Genomic DNA, 22268 nt, shown 5'->3' on the forward strand with positions numbered 1-22268 from the left:
TTCTAACTTCCCAATTTATTTTTTACAATCGTTTGCTGCGGATCATTGCATTTAATTTTCACCAATGAAATTAAGCTTTACTTCGTGGAAGAAATATGGCGGGTGATGAATTGGCTCGTAGGGGATGGTAGGTGTGCATTATAAAAATTATAGGAAGAAAAGTACACGTGTGTGTGACACATGAGCATGTGCATTCTTTCCATTTACTTGTCTGTATTTATGAAAAGCCACAGTTATTTTGCGTCGCCGTGTAGTTATACTTGCCCAGAATAGGAATGTGTAGAATTTCTGACTTAGCAACTTTTACTTTAGAAGGTGCATGACAGAACGGTAGAAGAGTTCCTTTGAGGACATGTGACTGCAATTACTCAGTTATTGAAAGTAATACTGTTGACTTTTTTAGGACAGTGCTTGCCCTCAGAATTTGCTTGCCCACACACCTCAGTGATGCTTTGCTTTAGCCAGATCACTTGAAATGTTTGCTTGTGACTGCACAATTAGGCCTAGTTACAGAAAACCTAAATTTAAATGACGTTCTCAAAATATTCTTATCAGCATGAACACATTTGGCGCTTCAACTGAATCTCAACACACAGATTTCCAACTTTCCGTTCAAAATAATTGACCATAGCTAATATATTCATGACATAATGACATTAAAATTCGCCACTCATTTGTCAGATGTGTTTTTTTTTAGATTAAAGATGATAGATCTTGGGCAACATCAGCAGAAAAAAGTTCTTGATTCCAAATATTTCACTTGTAGGTCCAACCATTCATGTGAAAAAAACTACCTCAAAAACTTTTTCTGACTTGCTGCAAGAATGGTGTAACCTTAGGTTCCGGGTACATTACCCTTCTACCTATGGTCACTTCTACTTATCAACTGCTCCTTGGTTCTAGGGATGATGTAGCTCTCTTGAAAATCACAAGTCAGATGGTTGGCTCCAGCCTCTTTTTATTTATGATAGAATTAATCATAAATATGTACACATGGTCCTCAGATTAGTTCTTGTTGTTGCCTGATATAAATACAACACATACCTAGATGATGGTTGAATAGCCTGATGGTTTTTCTGATGAACGTTAACTCTACGTCTTTTCTGACTCGGGATCCCAAAACCACAGTGAACCTTTCTGTTCAGCTGTCTGCTCCCGACTCCCCGCACCACTCTCGGACAACTCACTAAATACTATTCATGATAATTTTTGCTCCTCACACCGAAATAGTATTTGACGTCATGTGAAATGAGTCCTAACGCTCACCTCCATATGAACCCCAATTTCCGTTCCAATCAGTTCTTCTATCAAGTTCTTCTAACCAAACACTCAACTAATTTCCCAAATTAATGGTCAAATCATTGGTCAACCGAACATATCCACAACTTCAAACAACCCAAGATGTAAACCAAATACTCTGTCAGATTGTGACTCAAATGAAACCTGTCATTTAGACATTCCAGTCAGTAGTAGCTTACAGAAATATTTGATCCCATCCGGACTTACCAACTTCTGTCCCATCAGATTCATTTCCTTATACTACAAGACCGTATTCTACCAATTTCCTCAGATTAATGAAAAGCCATCTCTATCACTAAGAGAAGCAAAATCAATAATCATATGTCCTGGGGGTTATGCCCTCACCCCGTACGGTCACTTCTCTCATATGCATCCAAATTCTACCCAAAAGCTCAATTTAGTAAACTACATTTTAAGTAAATATTAAAAAACCCTTTTTCCAAAATACCCTGGTTATAATGGTTCCAAACTTTCTGATACAGCTTTAACTAACACACTCACACAATAGGTAAATTGTTCTGATGCTAATTGAAACATATGTCATATTATATAGAGAAAACAACTTAAAAGAGCAATTCTTTTGCAGTAAAGTTATCAGAATTAATTTGAGTGATGGTTAGATATTAATTGACGATAGATCAGTTTACCTGTACCAGTGCAAGGATCAGTTGTAAAATTTTGGGGAAATCAGTTATGGAGAAAATGTTATTCAAAAACAATATCAACTGTTTTTTTGAAAAGTTCATTCTTTTTTTAGATGTATTCATGACATATATTAACACACTCTTCAGCATGTTCAGTGTGGAAGCAAACAGGCATTTTTAACATGTTAGGGATGAGACGGTTCTTGGACATGTAAATTGAAAAAAAATGTAACAAATGCAATCATCACCAATGATTGATAAGTCAGCGTTAGAAATTGGCACTAGTCCTCTAGTCCTTGCCAAACTGCCCAATAGTTAAGGAATCATAAGGACAAGTAGAATTTTCCTTTTTAAGTGTTTTGCTTTATGTTATCATTATAAGGACTAGTGGACTAAATATGTTAGTTTCTTAGTTTCTGAAATTAGATTGCTTGTTATAAGCAATCGATGATGATTCCATCCAAAATGATTCCACTGTATATTTTCACAGGCATCTGACAGCAGAAGGCATCGCAGAGCTAGAACAAAATGGGAAAAGAGGAGTGGATCAGCTCATCAAAACAGCCATTGATGTACGTTTTGTATATCTTATAAATCCTTTATATGCTTTATACGATGTATGAGGACATGCATGTTTTCCTTCCTATCACTGTCTACAGCATTCAATGAATTTACCTTAGTGTTTATCTTTAAGCACCTTTCAATGATCGGCCAATTGATCCATGATGACTAAAACATGTAACCGCCACAGGTTCATTAACAACTTTCGAATTCTCTCCCGTCAAGTTTTTCGTGTCGGCCATTTTGACATCTTGTACTTGATGTAAATCTTCTACGAGGCACTGTCATTGTGACTGACTTACTGAGATAGTTCTTAAAAGACTTTTCTCATCTAATCGTTATATTATTTGAATACATGTGTTGGGTCAGATGTCTCTGAAAAGGAAGTTGTGCATAAATACGCTCAAGTCACCTCTTTCTTTGAGGAACTATTTTATTCTGCGATAGAGCTGGTTGTTGTATGGCCAGTGTAAGCATGAAGTCACACATACTAAATAAAATCGCAAGCTCCGACGTTCATACAGTTTGGCCCTCACTATATGAAGGTTCATACTCCAATGAACTCACACAAAGTGAAAGTCAATTCTTAAATGTTGTTTTACAGACTAGCCTTTCATTATTTTGCAAATTTAAAAAAAACTGTTTGACTAAAAATGTTGGTTTTCTGAAAAAAATAATATTTTTGTTGTGAGCAAACGAACATCACATTTTTTTTGTATGTTGACCCCCCAAAAATAATATATTCATCTGTTAGGGGGCTGTTCTCAATGTAATATTCCATTTTTATTTTGATATTTTGTTGATATCAGTGCATTTTGTTTTCTATCAATTATCAAAATAAGTATTTGTTTGTGTTTAGCTGTCAGTGTCCACATTGAAACATAGATGAAATTTATTACATCAACCCTTACCGGAATGTAGTTGCTTAAACATCTATAACAAATAAATACACTTAACATGTGTTCCATGAAGCACATCAGATAGATAAACTCATACAGAGACACATATGACACACAGGAAACATCAATGAGAACATGAATTGATATTACTTGTTTGCAGACTGACTTGCGGGATGTGGGAGATAAATGGCTGCCGGAGGAGCTACACAAGGGCAGACTGGACTATGTACGTCTTCCATCAACTTTTCATCATATTGTTTGAAATTATTTTGGTGCATTATGTGTATATATTGGTTCATTCATGAGGGGGGTGGCACGAGTGGCCCAGTCGTCTAAGGCGCCACAATTCACTGTGCAGAGTTGCCTCCCTTGGGCATGCCAGAAACCTATGATTGTGGGTTCGATTCCCGGTTTGCCCTGATTATGTTTCTAGGTTTGTCAGCACCATGCCAGTGCTCGTGGGTTTCATTGAAGTGGTAAACATCTGAGACCTGCATCACTTCGAGCTTTCCTCCCACATTAAGCTGACACGCCGTGATATAACTGGAATACTGCTAAAAGCAGCGTTAAACCCAACTCACTCACTCCTTCAATGTAATAATGTCAGTCTTAGCATTAATTTTTTTCTCTTTGTTGGTCCTGGTATCAGTGAAATATAGGCCACTGCTGCAAAGACGTAACATTAGTTTTGTCTATTAACTCATAAACATCTTTTTGAACCAATGAGGACATTTTTGTTGACATTCACTGCAGACTTGGGACCAAATATCTGCCTCTGAGCAGGTCCAGTTAAGTCCCTATGATTTCTACCTGGTTGTGTATTCAGCAATCTCATTAAAATCAGATCTTAGTTCTCGCTATCGCTAAACAAAGATCTGAGGACATCCCGTTACGGGTCACGTCAGAACGACCTTTCATTCAACCAATCAGAGCGTCGCTTACAAGATCATGAAAGTGACAGACGGAATGTGTTTTCTGATCATGCAACCTTGAAATGTTTAAACGGAGGGTATTCCGAACGACTGTTACAGGTTTTATGATTATATCCATACAATCTAGGCCATCTGTAAGCCATTCCAGAATGTTCTTTTTATCAGTTTTAAATTTTTTAACCGAGAATAAATATGTTTCGAAGTGTAGTCGCCAGTTTGAAACTAGTGTCGTAAAGCTCGAGAAAGCTGCCTTCTGATTGGCTAATGTCGATTTCTTGTCAGTCATTTCATTGATCGGTCAAAGTTCGCGAGAGGTCGTTCTGACGTGGGATGTCCTCAGATCTTTGTTTAGGGGTAGCGAAAACTAAGATTTTAATGACTTTAATGAGATTGTGTATTCAGTCTCTAGGGAGTGGCTGATAATGTCGCCATGCATTAGTGTGCATTAGGTGGTTGGACTCTGCCAGTAGACACTTTCCTTTCTTTGTTGTTTAACACCGCACTCAGCAATATTCCAGCTATATGACGGCGGTCTGTAAATATTCAAGTCTGAACCATACAATCCAGTGATTGATATTATGAGCATCGATCCACGCAATTGGGTTACAATGACATGTATCAACCAAGTCAACGAGCATGACCACCTAATCCCGCTAGTCGCCTCTTACAACAATCATGGGTTGCTGAAGACCAATTCTAACCTGGATCTTCATGGGTCGCAGGGGCCTCTAATTGAGAGGTATTAGAATTGTGAATAATCTTTAGTGAAATATCATTTTGGTATAAGTGTGTAACAAGCAGAACATGTTGTTCATGTTACAACATGAACTATAAAATAAAAGATAATTGACATTCTATAAATGAAAAGAACAAAATGTTGTGTGACGTTGTGTTGTTTATTCAATATTGTTTTGTATACAGATTCAGGGGCCGGCAGTGCTGCAGTTGATGAAGCTACGGAACATCTCGGCCCCCAAAGAAAATGAGGAATCTCAAACTGCTCCTCGTCTTCTCCGTCTGTCACTGACTGATGGTCACATCAACTGCACAGCCATTGAAATAGAGAACCTCAAAAACATCAAGTAAGGAATCCCACGTATGGGACACAGTTTCACTGAGTGTGCATTGATGTCGGGGGTACATTAACCAAGAGAATGTCATTTTACTAAATACTATAGTTTCGCAGGGGGCACGGATGGCCAAGTCGTCTAAGAGGCCACAATTTGTTGTGCAGAGTTATGTCCCTTGAGCACACCAGAAACGTATAATCGTGGATTCTAATCCCGATTCTCCCCGGTTATGTTTCTAGGTTTGTCAGAACCATACCCGTGCTGGCTTTTACCAAAGTGGGACACGTCCATGACCTGCATCACTACAGGCTTTCTCCCACATTAAGCTGACACGCTGTGATATAACTGAAATACTGTTCAAAGAGATGTTATCCCCAATTCACTAACTCATTATTTTTGTATAATTGTGATGTAACTGAAATGGGTTTCAACTAGTGATGCCGGTGAGAAGCCTCTCAACCAGGGGTCCGGAAAATTTAAAATCCCAATCGGACATTTGCATTTAGGCCACGCCCCCTTCAAATAGCGTATTTTAGTACGACTTTTCACACACATTACAAGTTTACGTATTCATAATATGATGAATTATGAATTGTTTCAATTTAAATTGTTTAATTCACCGGACAATTAATAACAAATAATATCATTTTAGATTTACATGGAAAAAATACGTTTGTTTCTGTTATAATAACGATCTGTTAACGTAGTGAACGGTCTCATTAATATTCATGAGTTATATTCATAAGTCTGCTCAAGTGTACGCGTTGTAACATTTGGATCGAGACTATTATCCCATATTTGGTTATCACATGACCTCACAGGAAAAGGGTTTTTTTAAACTAAAGATTTTTTTAAAAACAAGACAGATAATTTTATCACAAATACTAAAATAACAATAGTTATTTGAATACTTTTTTCATCTGTACTTAATTATTGACCATAAAAAAATTGGATATCGATCGTCCGAGAAAGCAAAATGGCGGTCAATCAAGATACGACTAGCTACTGAAAACAATAAAATCTGCAAATCCTCATTGTATGTCAACCAAGTGAAAGTCGTTAGCCAAGACTTACAAAATGATCGTCCAGACTTTGAGGGTCTGGCAGATCCGGTCGACTGGCTGTCGTCACGCTTTCGCTTCTTGTCTGAGGTTACGTATCGTAGCATTGTGAGGATAATGAGGTACATCGATGATGCAAGGTATTGCAAGGTCCAGTTGTAAACACCTTTCACTCAAATTAACAAGATGTTTTCAGTAATTAATCCTCGATTAATCAGTGTCAACTCAGTTTATTGCCTATTACAGTGATTGATAGATTGGACTATCATGTAGGTACGATGTATTTACAGCAATCAAAACAAACAAGGCTTGTCAGTGTAGTTAATCTTCATTGTGTTGCAACTGCAGACAGAAACTGCTCAGTCCTAACTGTTGATCATGTCCGGTCAAAATTTAAGAATGTCCGGACAATACTTTTTAAAATGTCCGGTAAGCAATATTTTAAAACGGACATTTGAGATTCCCAATCGGACATGTCCGGCGCATATGACGGTTTCCGGATCCCTGCTCTCAACAGAGAAAGTAAGTTTGGGTATGTGAGTACATGGTTGACGTCCAACACTTCTGTTGCAGCCTTGGAACTCCTCCTGGCACCAAGGTGATGCTGGAGGGCGCTGTTGATGTCGAGAATAACTTCCTGTTACTGACTAACAAGAACTTCCGGTGTCTTGGAGGGAAAGTAGAGAAGTTGGTGGAGACATGGGAACTGAAGCGAGTGAGTGGTGCTTATTTCAAGAACTGCGTGGGGATTCTGGGTTAGGCCAGGTACCCAGAAACCAGTTCTAGTCATCGTGGCGACTAAATGTATTAGGTGGTCGGACTCGGTGGTTTGGTTGATTGTCATTGAACATCAGCAGCATGGATTGTTGCTCATAATATCATCCATTGGATTGGGTATGGCTTGAATATTGCTGAGTGCAGCATTGAACAATGAACAAGATAAATATTTCTCGAAGCTATGGAATTTTGTAATAATAATAATAACAATAATGTGTACTTACATTGCACTAGACTCCCTTCTTTCGGTGCATGCTCAAAGCGCTAACATTATTACCCGGGTCAATTTATCAGTGTGCACTCGTTTATCATTCTCAGCTCCCTGGGGAGTATACAACCCAAGCTGCCTGTTAAGCACTATAGGTTAACTGCCACATTACAATCTCAGTTGTACATGCCATTCTCGTTTATCCATTCTGCCAGAAACCTGGGTTCAGACTGTGGGTTCGAATCCGGGTTCAGATATTTATTTTCTAACATTTTGATAATCGCAATGTTTAATCAATTTCATGAAGAACTTTCAGTGTTAGGTTTTGGAATTTATAGATATATTTATTTATTTTTTCAATGGCAGAAACTGGCCAAACAGTCTAGATCGGGTGTGCAGACTGAAGGCGGGCCACCTTTGTTTGTTCCATTTGGAAAGAAGATGCCATCAAATGACTACAATCCCGGTCATAGAGGTGAGACAACAAACACATTTAGTTCCAGGTCCCCATGGGCACTCTTGGAATCATTATGAAATCATTACTATGATGAGTATTATTATTTTAAGCCAGTGGGGGAAACAGGGACAAATAAAATCTGATGACCATATGAACACACTTAAGGCTTAAAAAATAAAAGAATTGGTTCTCAGGCAATGGTTTTGAAAATTTAGTGGCGGCAGGCAGTTGTGTTTTTTCTTTATTGTTCAAACTAGTATATACTGTAAATTTTGATATTAATGTGGGCGTGAATTAAATGTGATAAATGCGAGTGGTCTTTGCTCGCATTATTAAACATCGCATTTATATCAACAATAAGACATTTTGGATAGCAGATATACCAACTTAGACATACGCTGAAAACAAACAACTATGTATTCAACATCACTGTTTATTGAGCAGCACTTGTTACAAGTATATAAACAATGTCATTCAAACACTAATTACATCCTGTGAATTGTCACTGCTGGGGTCAAGACAAGCGTTCTACTCACTCATGTCATCACTGATCACACCTGCAAGTCTAAACAGACACCACCCAACACAGTGTCTTTGCTCTTTGCGACTGCATCAAAGGCCGACACGAGCCAGCGTGCACGTATTGTTTTAGCTGAAGTACTCTACTCAGCGCTAATAAGCGGTGTTATTTGGTGTGTGATTGGATTAATGTGAGGATTCTCCTGTAAACCTGACAGAGGACATTTTGTTTAGATATAAATCCACTGATGCTTGAGAGGAGGGGGTGTCGCATTCATATTGAGTCACATTTTTGGCTAGGGGCCAGCGGTCGCATTCTTTTGGAGACGCATTAATTTCACGATTTACTGTAATTAAATAAATAGTTGTCAACCTGGGAAAGGGCCTCCCTACACAAATGTATTCCTTGATGAGTAAAATACTGGAATATGTATTGGACTACCAGTGTGTGGATAATACACACATATAATGAGCTTTGATTTTCACAATGCGAAGACCTTATCATGACTGCTGTCACCTTGAGCCTCCCTCACTCCCTAGTCAGCATCTTGTTCCTGTGTGATGGTTGTAAGTTTGAGTTGTTTGTATCCAGCACCAGAGAAGAAGGAGAACTTTAAGTCCTTGGAGTCTTCCAAGAAGGATAAGAAGACAGAAGAGAGCGAGTTCGAGCAGCAGAGACAAGCAACTATAGCCGAGGCTCTACAGGAGGGGAAGACAAAGACATTCGGTGGGGGGATGAAACAGGTGAGGCTCTACAGGAGGGGAAGACAAGACATTCGGTGGGGGGATGAAACAGGTGAGGCTCTACAGGAGTGGAAGACAAAGACATTCCGTGGGGGGATGAAACAGGTGAGGCTCTACAGGAGGGGAAGACAAAGACATTCCGTGGGGGGATGAAACAGGTGAGGCTCTACAGGGGGGGAAGACAAAGACATTCGGTGGGGGGATGAAACAGGTGAGGCTCTACAGGAGGGGAAGACAAAGACATTCGGTGGGGGGATGAAACAGGTGAGGCTCTACAGGAGGGGAAGACAAAGACATTTGGTGGGGGGATGAAACAGGTGAGGCTGTACAGGAGGGGAAGACAAAGACATTCGGTGGGGGGATGAAACAGGTGAGGCTCTACAGGAGGGGAAGACAAAGACATTCGGTGGGGGGATGAAACAGATGAGGCTCTACAGGAGGGGAAGACAATCGGTGGGGGGATGAAACAGGTGAGGCTCTACAGGATGGGAAGACATTCGGTGGGGGATGAAACAGGTGAGGCTCTACAGGAGTGGAAGACAATCGGTGGGGGGATGAAACAGGTGAGGCTCTACAGGAGGGGAAGACAATCGGTGGGGGGATGAAACAGGTGAGGCTCTACAGGAGGGGAAGACATTCGGTGGGGGGATGAAACAGGTGAGGCTCTACAGGAGTGGAAGACAGACATTCGGTGGGTGGATGAAATAGGTGAGGCTCTACAGGAGTGGAAGACGAAGACATTCGGTGGGGGGATGAAACGGGTGAGGCTCTACAGGAGGGGAAGACGAAGACATTCAGTGGGGGGATAAAACACATGGGCTCTACAGGAGGGGAAAACGAAGACATTCGGTGGGGGGATGAAATGGTAGAGGCTCTACAGGAGGGGAAGACCAAGACATTCGGTGGGGGGATGAAACAGGTGAGGCTCTACAGGAGGGGAAGACAAAGACATTCCGTGGGGGGGATGAAACAGGTGAGGCTCTACAGGGGGGGAAGACAAAGACATTCGGTGGGGGGATGAAACAGGTGAGGCTCTACAGGAGGGGAAGACAAAGACATTCTGTTGGGGGATGAAACAGGTGAGGCTCTACAGGAGGGGAAGACAAAGACATTTGGTGGGGGGATGAAACAGGTGAGGCTGTACAGGAGGGGAAGACAAAGACATTCGGTGGGGGGATGAAACAGGTGAGGCTCTACAGGAGGGGAAGACAAAGACATTCGGTGGGTGGATGAAACAGATGAGGCTCTACAGGAGGGGAAGACAATCGGTGGGGGGATGAAACAGGTGAGGCTCTACAGGATGGGAAGACATTCGGTGGGGGATGAAACAGATGAGGCTCTACAGGAGGGGAAGACAATCGGTGGGGGGATGAAACAGGTGAGGCTCTACAGGATGGGAAGACATTCGGTGGGGGATGAAACAGGTGAGGCTCTACAGGAGTGGAAGACAATCGGTGGGGGGATGAAACAGGTGAGGCTCTACAGGAGGGGAAGACAATCGGTGGGGGGATGAAACAGGTGAGGCTCTACAGGAGGGGAAGACATTCGGTGGGGGGATGAAACAGGTGAGGCTCTACAGGAGTGGAAGACAGACATTCGGTGGGTGGATGAAATAGGTGAGGCTCTACAGGAGGGGAAGACGAAGACATTCGGTGGGGGGATGAAACGGGTGAGGCTCTACAGGAGGGGAAGACGAAGACATTCAGTGGGGGGATAAAACACATGGGCTCTACAGGAGGGGAAAACGAAGACATTCGGTGGGGGGATGAAATGGTAGAGGCTCTACAGGAGGGGAAGACCAAGACATTCGGTGGGGGGATGAAACAGGTGAGGCTCTACAGGAGGGGAGGACAATCGGTGGGGGGATGAAACGGGTGAGGCTCTACAGGAGGGGAGGACGGAAGACATTTGGTGGGGGGATGAAATGGAAGAGGCTCTACGGGAGGGGAAGACAAAGACATTCGGTGAGGGGGATGAAACACATGAGGCTGTAGAGGCGGGGAAGACAAAGACATTTGCTGGGGTATTGCAACAGAGTCAAAATACCATTGGCAGTTGGGATTTATAGTTTCTTAAATGCTAAGATGATGAACGGTGTGTATTAGTTACTGCTTGTCTCAGACTGATAGTTGATGCAAAAAGACCAAGTGAGGTAAAACACCACATCTCTGTTGGCAGCCTGTGAGTGACAAAGATGTTGCTCGTATTGTGGAGATGGGCTTCACGCCAGACCAGGCAAGCACAGCACTACGGCAAACCAATGGCAACGTCAACGATGCCATCAGCTCCCTCATCTCAAGGGGTGGCAGGGGTCTTGGACGTGGAGGGGATCGAGGCGGGGATCGAGGAGATAAGTTTGAAAGACGACAACCAATGGAATCAAGACAAGGTGTGGTGGATTTGTTCACAGCTTGTAAAATATACATTATTGAAGAGTTTATAATTTAGGAATTACTCAAAGAGATTGTATTTTTAACAGTTCTTGCAAATCTTTTACTAATGTTATTTGTGTAACAATATATGGAATTCTTATGATTGTACAATATTAATAACAATTTAATAACTCAATAGTATTGTTGATAGTATGCATAACAGTTGACAGTTCAGTGGCCACCATTAGTTGCAATAAAACATGAATTATGAATCAGAAAAATGTTTTACTGCCAAATGAGTCGATAAGCAAGGACTACGACTTCTTCAGATAAGACTTACTTCCTTTTAATTTGAGTAGCGACAGGAAGGAAAATGGTTGAGGTTTGACATTGTCGGCAGTGCTTTTTTCATTTTGTGTTTCATTACAAGATAGACACAATTTTTATGGATAACAACTTCTTTAATACTGTGAAAAGCGACGTTTCGGTATAGATCCTTATACCGTTGTCAAGCAAGACTGAATGAGGGCAGAATATATATAGCAAGTGGAGGATTAACAGTAGAGGATTAACAGTAACAACAAGGGCATACATGAGTGGGATAACATAGGTAGGTTTTTTTAATCTCATAATGATCGTTATATGTTGCCATCAACAACGAAGCGCCATTTTGTGAATCGGTGCATATAGAATTATGATCCCGTGAGAAAATATATCGGCTAGTGCGAAGACGTGCAGTTTGAATTCAGCATCGTAAGCGTGGCGTTTTCGTTTCAAACTCATGATGAGAATGTCAGTCAGTAAAAATATACCAACTTTTATAACCCCCTTACACCACTATTGTATGTTAATCCAATTGAATTAAATAAACTATCATACTATGAACACATTGAATGACCATCACTTACTCACAGGCTTCTCCAGTTTAATAAACTAATCTCTCGAAAACAAAGGAATTAAGCCCCTACTCCCAACACGATCGCTAAGCACCCACAACTTGAAAATGTTTGTGTAAACAACATGACAATACCAATCGGCCCGTTATTATCAATGCTCATTTCCTTGTGTACCGTGTTGCTTTAAACAACAGGAAGCAATCACAGTGGTCACCGTTTGTGACGTCACAGGAAACAGCTGATCACATGTTTTTGCAAATGGCGAACGGAATAACTCGCAGATACAGTTGTTTATTTGCCTCTTTCAATAAAGGTAGACACTTGTTCACTATCAATTTATGAACTTTGCAAAACGTACGTAATAGCTATTGGCGATTTCATTTGGGGATTATATATTATAGCTGTGAATTACATATATTGTTACATGTAAAGATCGCGGAGTTTACGAAGAATGATAAACTTTGAACATTCAATTGAAAACTTATTATCGGAAGTAGTAACATGCATAACTTTTTTTTTAATAATGACAACATTGGTGTATAATAATAACTTTATTGATAATTTATAACAATAATGTCTCTAGTCGTGGCAACTTCCAAACTTTCGGGAAGTTGTTATCTAACGGACCGTCATTCAGGCGATGTTTTTGACCGATCACGATCTGAAAAATACTATCATGAAAGTGTATCCCGTGGATAAGCCGACCCCTTTCTACAGAATCTTTTTTCTGGTCCTCAAAATTCGGCTTATACGCGGTCATATACGGTAGCTAGAAGCCAACGGGGCATGAAGCCAATAAACAGGTGATTATTGTTTGATGAGTTCATAGTAGGCGGGTTAGGATGAAATGATCTCTGTTGATTGTTGGGTTGTGGCGGCGAATGTGGACTGCTTCTGTTAGTTTTCTTTTGGTGAAATCATGGAGGTTGTTGGCGAGGATTTGGACGTTGTCCCAGTTGATGATGTGATTGGGACAGTTGATGATATGGTCCGAGATGGCTGATTTGCTGTCGGATTTGATGGTGGAGGTTTTATGCTCTTTGATTCTAGTGTTGATTGGGCGGGATGTTTCACCTACGTAAGATGTTGTTACTGTTAATCCTCCACTTGCTATATATATTCTGCACTATGTCCCTCATTCAGTCTTGCTTGACAACGGTATAAGGATCTATACCGAAACGTCGCTTTTTACAGTATTAAAGAAGTTGTTATCCATAAAAATTGTGTCTATCTTGTCATCCGCCAACTTCTAAGTAATGCCTATCAAACAAGTTTGTGTTTCCTTGATTTAGATAATTATCAAGTCTTGACATTGGTTTCCTACTATGGCAACAGTTGACTACAATCGCAATACTGTTGCAATAGTGAGGGCTACTATTGCAATACAATCACCCTCAATCGTGAACATAGCCCTAATAGTCACCCTAACATTTGAGAATATTACCTAATTATCCCCGCCCAACGAAGTTGGCGGGGGATATAGAAACGGGCTCCGTCCGTCCGTCACGTTTCGTTTCCGGAGCATAACTCATAAACCATTCAATATTTTTTTTCATCAAACTTTGCAGGTCTGTCAGGTACATGCTGAACTGTTGCCTTTTGCTATTGAGATATTTTAGAAATTTTTATTTTTTACGTTTCCATGGCAACAAGATGGACTTAGGTTCTGTGAGGGTAGGGTTCGTTTCCGGAGCATAACACATAAACCGTTCAATATTTTTTCATCAAACTTTGCAGGTCTGTCAGGTACATGCTGAACTGGTGCCTTTTGCTATTTAGAAATTTTAGAAATATTTATTTTTTACGTTTCCATGGCAACAAGATAGACTTAGGTTCCAAACTCATCTTTTTTTTACAATTTCCATGACAAGTTCCACCTCGGTTAAAAAAGGTTAGGGTTTGTTTAGATTTAATTATGTCATAAATTCTGCAACAGGGGCGGGGGATATAGCCACGTTAGTGGCAAACTCTTGTTTGTAATTACATTGCTTCCCTTAATATGTTTAGGATAGTTTGACAGCAACATTTTTGCCAGCTGTGTGAACTTAACTAACATTGATTGTTTAGGTGGGCGTGGCCGTCGAGGGAGAGACCGAGATGAGGATGAAGAGGGTGGGGCATCATCCAGACCGAGTGGTCCTGCCACACTCTTTGATTTCCTCGAAACAAAGATTCCAGTCAAGGAAGGTAGTGTGATATATGATTAATTTAATTACCCTAGACTTCTTCATCACTTACAGAACCAGTGTGTGGTATCAACCTGGTCAATCATTTCTAGTTATCTCTAGGGGCACGGGTGGCTCAGTTGTCTAAGGCACCACAACTCACTGTGCAGAGTTGCGTCCCTTGGGCACACCAGAAACCTATGATTATGGTTCGAATCCTGGTTGGCCCCGGTTATGTTTCTAGGTTTGTCAGCTCCATACCCGTGCTCGTTAGTTTCACCGAAGTGGTAAATTTCTAAGACCTGCATCACTTTGGGCTTTCCTCCCACATTAAGCTGACACGCCGCAATATAACTGGAATACTGTTAAAGGCGGCATTAGGCACAACTCACTCTAGTCATCTCTTGTCGCTCCAAGACCACCTCCGTGGTCAAGAGGTAGGTCATCCGCCTGGAGAGCGGAAGGTCCGGGGTTCGATCCCCGGCCGCGTCATACCAAAAGACGTTAAAAGATGGTACTTGTTGTTACCCTGTCTGGCCCACGGCATTAAGGGGCTAATACAAGGACTGGTTGACACGGAGTCAGTATACTGTGTCTGAGTGGGGTATTCATGTTAAACTGTGGCATGGTATCTCAGTGGGCTAGCACTATAAATCAGCATCAGTCTGGACTAGTACAAGCAGCCACACACACGTGCATGCACATCGCTATATGAGTGCAATAATCTCTGACGCGATGTTAAACCCCATTTCATCTCACCTCACCTCACTTCCCCACCAATAAACACATCAGCTTAAACCCCTAAAACAGCCTGCTCACAGTCAGTTTATATTCCAGAGTCGAAGTCGTCCAGTGCCTCAAGTCGTCCCACCTTCAACAACAAGTCATCTACAGACAGCAGCTCAACTCGCAGCAACTCAGGGCCCAATGGCAGGCCTCACTATGAAAATAACTCCAGCAGGTCAGGGGGCTACAAGTCCACACCAAACCATCACCATCAACAATCTCAACAGCAAGACTTCTCAGGGCAAAACTTTCAGAATCGCAAACAGAATCTTCCACCGAGGTTAGCTGGGAGGCACGGCCAAGATGGCCCAAGCTACCACCAACAGAAACCTTCTAGTCAGCAGTTCCCAAATTTTGATTCTGAGAGGACTCAGCGGGGAGAGGATTCCCATCGGAGAACAGACAATCAAACCCGGTCCAACCAGTCAGGCTATAATGCTTACGAACGTGGTCAAAAAGATTTTAACCAGTCCCGTCCAAAGTCCGGATCATACAATTACAATGATCCGCAGGAATACAAGGAAAATAGATATAATAGTCGGCAAAACTCACAACACAATTCTAAAAACGATGGCCACCAAGAAGACAGACGTGATAACCGTTTTGACAACCAAAGAGGCAGTCGCCAAGCTCAAGGTCAGAGAAGTTCAAGGTCACAGCAAGATGGATCAAGGAAGCCATATGAGGTAAACGAAAATATATGAAAAGAGCAGGTTACCAGGCAAGCAGTCACTGCAGCCTGCTAAGTAGAGACCATTTTGGTGCCCAAATCAATCCTTTATTGGCAACCTTTATTTGTCACCTCCTCGGCACTTGGTTACTTGAAAGTAAACATAACTGGTGACAATATCTGTTTTAGATATCTGTCGGTTCCTAAAATCTTAAGGTCCTAAGGTAATCATGTTAGGAGCCACTTGGCTCCCCAACAAAAAACAAACTTAGAGGGCTGTGCTGCTGTGAAAAACCTGGAACATGTCTGGCTAGTGTAAAAAAACATTCACTTATTCAGTCAACATTAGGGCAAGTTATACAAAAAAGCTGCAATTCTGAAGCAATTCTTGGACAGAACAGGAGGATTGGAGAGTTACAATATGTGACCTGGGGATCATGTGCCCTACTGAGTGTTGCTCATGCTGTCAACCACCATTACACTTGCCCTTAATAACACTTGCTTTAGTTTGTGAATGATAGCCTGGTCACATCTTTCATGTTTCACAGCAACAGCAGTCACAACAACATCGCCATGAGGGTCCCCCACAAGGTGAAGGACATTCGTGGAGGAAGGGAGATCAGGTCATGGCCAAGTACTGGGAGGACAGTCAGGTGAGTGCAGGCGGGGGACAATGTTTCCGACCCATGAAGATCCGGGGTGGAGTAGATCTTCAGCAACCCATGCTTGTCGTAAGAGGCGACAAACGGGATCGGGTGGTCAGGCTTGCTGACTTGGTTGATGCATGTCATCGTAACCCTATTGCATAGTTCAATGCTCATGATATCAATCACTGGATTGTCTGGTCCAGACTTGATTATTTACAGACCGCCGTCATATAGCTGGAATATTGCTGAGTGCGGCGTTAAACAACAAACAAACAAAAACAATGTTACTATCACTGTGTATGTTTGCTTCTGTCCCAGGGTTCCAAATTCCAACAGCACCATTAAGAGCCTGTTAGGGAGTAAATATGTATTGAATAATCAGAATGAGTGACAACTTCCCGAGGCAAGGGAGTTAACTGACTATAAATTTCCAATTTCCATCCTCGCCAAACCAGCCTGGAATAATGGAGTTACATTTTGCCGGGACTAACTCGTCGATGCATTGAACAATCAAAATCACGATAACGAATCGACATCCTCTTGTAAACTGCCATGCAGATTTCAGTCGATTGCAGGATTTGTAAGGCATGTGAACCGCCAACTCCGTCAACAGGTATTTTAAAAATCCTTTCATGTTTCTAATCAAGCTAACGTGATTTGATGCACTTTGCGAAGTAAGACCCAATTTATGACAATATAGATATTGATTATCAATCTGATCATCTTGACCAGGCGCCGCCATTTTGTTTGAAGCAAATGTAAGTGATGTGGGAGGTGGAATCTGATTGGTCTGTAGGAGGGACATAGAAGGGACATAAACTCATAATAGCCAATGGAGGCGCTACAATCAAGCCCAGAAATTCCAGCCTAGTTCGGCAAGGGTGGAAACAGGGCTTTTACAGTCAGTTAACTCCCTTGCCTCGGGAAGATGAATGAGTTATAACATGTCACTAAGTATTCAATGGTTCAGAAAATTGGAGCCCTTAATGTTATGTGCCTCGCACAGTCCTCCCACACCCATCATGGAATGCTGTGTGAGTGGCTACAGTTCCTGGCTACAGGTCCTGGTTGTCTGTTGCAGTTCTACATGGCGCGCATTGAGGATTTTGCCAGCAATGGAGCAACATGTGTTGTGACATTCCTGGAATATGGCAATATGGAGGAAGTTCTGCTGTCTGATATTGAAGCCCTCTCACAGCAAACTTGGGTAAGTTGACCTCTCAGGAGCTGCACGGGTGGCCCAGTCGTCGAAGGCGCCGCGATTCGCTGTGCAGAGTTGCGTCCCTTGGGCACGCCAGAAACCAATGATTGTGGGTTGGAATCCCAGTTCGCCCCGATTATGTTTCTAGGTTTGTCAGCACCATACCCGTGTTCGTGGGTTTGCCCTGACGGCGGCCTGTAAATAAAAGAGGATGAAACATAATCGGGGCGAAGCAGGATTCGAACCCACAATCATAGGTTTCTGGCGTGCCCAAGGGACGCAACTCTGCACAACAAATCGAGCACCTGAGACGACTGGGCCACCCTTGCCCTCCATTTGGGAAATATATTTTGAATGTGAATTCTTTTGTTTCACAGCCTAAATCAATTTGACAGATGCACACACACACTATTTTCTCTGTTTCTTTTCAACAGCAACCCCCGAACAACTCGCGTAATTACCACAAGGGCCCCCCGAGTCAGCAATCCTACTACAACAACCCCCCTCACAATGCAGGGGCAATGGTCATGCAAGGCCCGCCCCCCTTCCCCGGCCAGGCCGGGTTCGCAGGGCCAATCAACTCCATGGAGTTTCGACGCAGCGGTAATGGAGCCGGCTTCCAAGGGGGACAAGCCCGCCCTGACAAGCGCCGACCAACCCAACAATACTACCAACCCCAAGCCCGGCAGTTCCAGTCATGATGTGGGCTGCTGCGTGGCGGCATACAGTGTTAATTTATCAGGATGTATTTCATATAGTGCTGAAGACATTGTTCTACACAAAATTGACAGTGGAGTCCAGTTGTGTCAGTCCAGACTGAATGCTTTAGTGAAATTTTGTATTTAGATATCTTTTTTTTTTCAGTTCATTACCCCATAGGCCAATCTGTCACTATTCCTAGAAGACAGTTTTTCATTTATTTCCCTGTCACACTACAACGTTGTAGAGTAACTTGCACCTAGCTTGTAAAAAACAGTTAGTACGCTGTCATACGTCGAGCTGTCATCGAAAAACCATGATTTTAGCGTATCCATAGTGTATACATGACGAGAGTTTACTGTATATGTTACGCATGTCTAACGTATTAGTAGCGTATCACTGACTTATACATAACTTATGACAGCGTATAAAAGCGTATGGCCAGCGTATGAGTAACATATGACTAGCGCGCTCAGCGTAGGGGAAAGGTGCCTGAAACGGGCCGTATGGGCAACGTGTATCTGGCGTATGTAAACGTATGTAAACGTATGTAGAGCATTTCATTCATACCTTAATACGTTCCCATACACCAAAAATTATGTGCATGCACTAAAGTGTTTTTAAGCCGCAGCGTACTACAACGTATACCAGCGTGCTTTTGACGTATACAACTTACACCTAACTGATCCATAGCGTGTTTCAGCGTGTCGTACGTCGCCATATATTACTGCTATACGTTGAAGTGTGACAGGGCCATTAAGTACTTAGTTTCCGGATTTGACGGCTATTTCACATGTTGAATCAAATGTAGACGTGACACCCACTGCGATTTTGGCGGAATCGTTACGATATTTTAGGCCAATTTCTGCAAATACGATTTAGTGATACATATTACAACTTTTCCAAAGGACATTGCCTGTAATTTCAACTACCGGTACATATTGACCTTGAAAATCATGCATATAGTATACAACTATTGATAATCAGTTAATAATCACATTTGTTTGATGGGAAGGTTTGCCGATTTAGAGGAGTTTGGGAGATAAAATGTGATGCAAAAAATTATTTGTTTTGGTTAAAACCATACATGGTGTTGTTTTTTTAGACACCATTTTGCCAGATATTCCTTGATGCCTCAATTTAGGGTTGTTGTTTTTTTCTCCTCCAGTTGGGACTGTTGACTAGTGTAAAGGATGAAAAAAAATGAACATAGAAAACACACTAAAATACAATCAGTTGAAGATTTCTATGCTGTTACAGTGAACATGTATCAGGAATTTCATTTCAAGGTCACAAAATATTCAAGTTCTTTTTTATTGTATTCTTCCCTTAGGTGAGATTGATTTCCTCAACAGTTCATTGTCATGTTTGATGCCCAGTCAACCAAGGTGCAACAGCTCACTGTACAGAGTTATTTTCCTTAGCTGTGAAAGGATCTGCTGGTCATGTTAATGATACACACTTATTTTTTTGACAAATGATCAGGTCTTATATCTGACAGTGGTAGATTAAGCCATAGTCAGTGATGGGCTTGACTCCGTAGCTGTAGACTAAAACAGTTTCTATTCTATAACAAGGTAATGGCTAGTTCTAGTTGCTGATGCTGAAAAATTGAATCTTATCACTAAAGCAATGTGTTTTGCCTACTGTACCTCATGCTTGAGACTTAAATTTGAAAGTTTCTTCTCAATGATTTCATGTTTAGTTACCTTTACTTCAATGTCATTAAGGGGGCACGGGTGGCCCAGTTGTCTAAGGCGCCACAATTCGCTGTGCAGAGTTGCGTCCCTTGGACAACCCTGAAACCTATGATTGTGGGTTCGAATCCCGGTTCGCCCCGATTATGTTTCTAGGTTTGTCAGCACCATACCCGTGCTGGTGGGTTTCACCGAAGAGGTAAATGTCTGAGACCTGCATCACTTGGGGCTTTCCTCCCACATTAAGCTGACACGCCATGATATAACTGGAATACTGTTAAAAGCGGCGCTAAACCTTACTCACTCACTCACTCAATCTCATTAAAATCAGATCTTAGTTCTCGCTACCGCTAAACAAAGATCTGAGGACATCAGGAGGTCACGTCAGACCAACCAATGGAATGACTGACAAGAGTCGACATTAGCCAATTAGAAGGCACTAGTTTCAATCTGGCAACTACGCTTCGAAACATATCTTGATGAATTCTTGATTAAAAATTAAAAACTGAACAAAAGAACATTCTGGAATGGCTAATAGATGACCTGGATTGTATGGATTCAGTCATAAAGCCCATCACTGTCGTTCAGAAAAACCAGTGTTAAATGTGTAGAGGTTGTATGATTAGAAAACACATTCCGACTGTCACTTTCCTGACACTCTGATTGGTCGGATGAAAGATACTCTGATTGGTCGGATGAAAGATTTTGACGTGACGTGAATGGGATGTCCTCAGATCTTCGTTCAGCGGTAGTGAGAACTAAGATCTGATTTGAATGAGCTGGTCTTTACTTCCTTTGTAATGTGCTATTGTATTGATGTTTTAGTCCCTATCTTCGTTTTGCTCAGGATATACCTTTTATATCTACAAGAAAATAATGTATTATGATAGTTATTTTTTATTTTTTTGCATTTGGAACTCGCTGTCTATAATAGTTTTCAAGAAACAGAAATTACATAAGTTGGTCTGAATGCTCCGCTCACTTGTACCAAGGATTTAGGAGTCAAGGCACAGACACAACTGCATTCTACACTAATAGTTTTCAATACTTCTGAAATATTGCCCACACATGTAGACATTCAATATTTTATATGGTTATACATTATACATACATTTATACATCAAATGGATATAAGAGTAGTTTATAGATTTGCAGTTTTTATATATTTTGTGGGGAAATAAAGCAGCCGACAAAATGAGGCATAATAACAGACTGACTGCCTGACAGTGCTGCTGGAGTTTGTAGTGCATGAGTAGGTCTAGTGTATGCACTGGTGGCTTGTGAAACACTGCCAGAAACTGAATTTCTCATCATACAGAAGATCATTGTTTTGTTCAAGAATATTTTAGCTGCTGAGAAAGATTGAATGGTGGAAATATTACTGCTGCAGCATTCAACAATAAGCTTGTTACTGCTGCAGCATTCAACAATAAGGTTGTTACTGCTGCAGCATTCAAGAGTAAGGTTATGTTCCTGCTGCAGCATTCAACAATAAGGTTATATTAGTCCCGCAGCATTCAAGTGTTAGGTTATTTTACTCCTGCAGCATTCAACAAAGTTGTTTCTCCTGCAGCACTCAACAAGAAGGTTATGTTTCTACTGCAGCATTCAAGAGTCAGGTTATGTTTCTGCTGCAGCATTCAACAATAAGGTTAAGTTACTGCTGCAGCATTCAACAATAAGGTTATGTTACTGCTGCAGCACTCAACAAGAAGGTTATGTTTCTGCTGCAGCATTCAACAATAAGGTTAAGTTACTGCTGCAGCATTCAACAATAAGGTTATGTTACTGCAGCATTCAAGAGTCAGGTTATGTCAGGATGCATTCAACAATAAGTTTATGTTACTGCTGCAGCATTCAAGAGTTAGGTTATGTAAATGCAGTAGCATTCAATAGGAAAATCACTGCCGATTCTACCTGTGATGACGTGTGAGGTCAGTGTGATTAGAATCACTTTTACCTCA

At 41.5% G+C, this 22268-nt stretch overlaps 1 protein-coding gene across 2 annotated transcripts; it reads left to right on the forward strand.

The window, feature by feature from the left end:
• The first annotated feature begins 86 nt into the window (after positions 1–86).
• On the forward strand, positions 87–20450 carry LOC124118425 (tudor domain-containing protein 3-like). 2 transcript variants are annotated; one of them, XM_046480534.2, is made up of 13 exons: positions 87–127; positions 2434–2515; positions 3564–3629; positions 5257–5417; positions 7040–7181; positions 7818–7926; positions 9020–9171; positions 11350–11560; positions 14507–14626; positions 15442–16076; positions 16609–16713; positions 17789–17914; positions 18343–20450. In XM_046480534.2, exons 1-13 carry the CDS (start codon positions 96–98, stop codon positions 18607–18609), a joined length of 2208 nt encoding a protein of 735 aa, XP_046336490.1. In that variant the 5' UTR covers positions 87–95; the 3' UTR covers positions 18610–20450. The 2 variants fall into 2 exon arrangements, with proteins under 2 accessions (XP_046336490.1, XP_046336491.1); XM_046480535.2 differs by having other exon boundaries at positions 106–131.
• Positions 20451–22268: the final 1818 nt, after the last annotated feature.

This window comes from Haliotis rufescens, unplaced genomic scaffold, assembly GCF_023055435.1.
Source record: "Haliotis rufescens isolate VD_foot unplaced genomic scaffold, xgHalRufe1.0.p SCAF_7, whole genome shotgun sequence".
NCBI lineage: Eukaryota > Metazoa > Mollusca > Gastropoda > Lepetellida > Haliotidae > Haliotis > Haliotis rufescens.

Coding starts and splice junctions, on each gene's coding strand:
- LOC124118425 (XM_046480534.2), top strand. CDS start 96: ATGGCGGGTGATGAATTGGCTCGTAGGGGATG. Junction 5,418..7,039: donor GAGAACCTCAAAAACATCAA/GTAAGGAATCCC, acceptor CTTCTGTTGCAG/CCTTGGAACTCCTCCTGGCA. Junction 7,927..9,019: donor CTACAATCCCGGTCATAGAG/GTGAGACAACAA, acceptor GTTTGTATCCAG/CACCAGAGAAGAAGGAGAAC.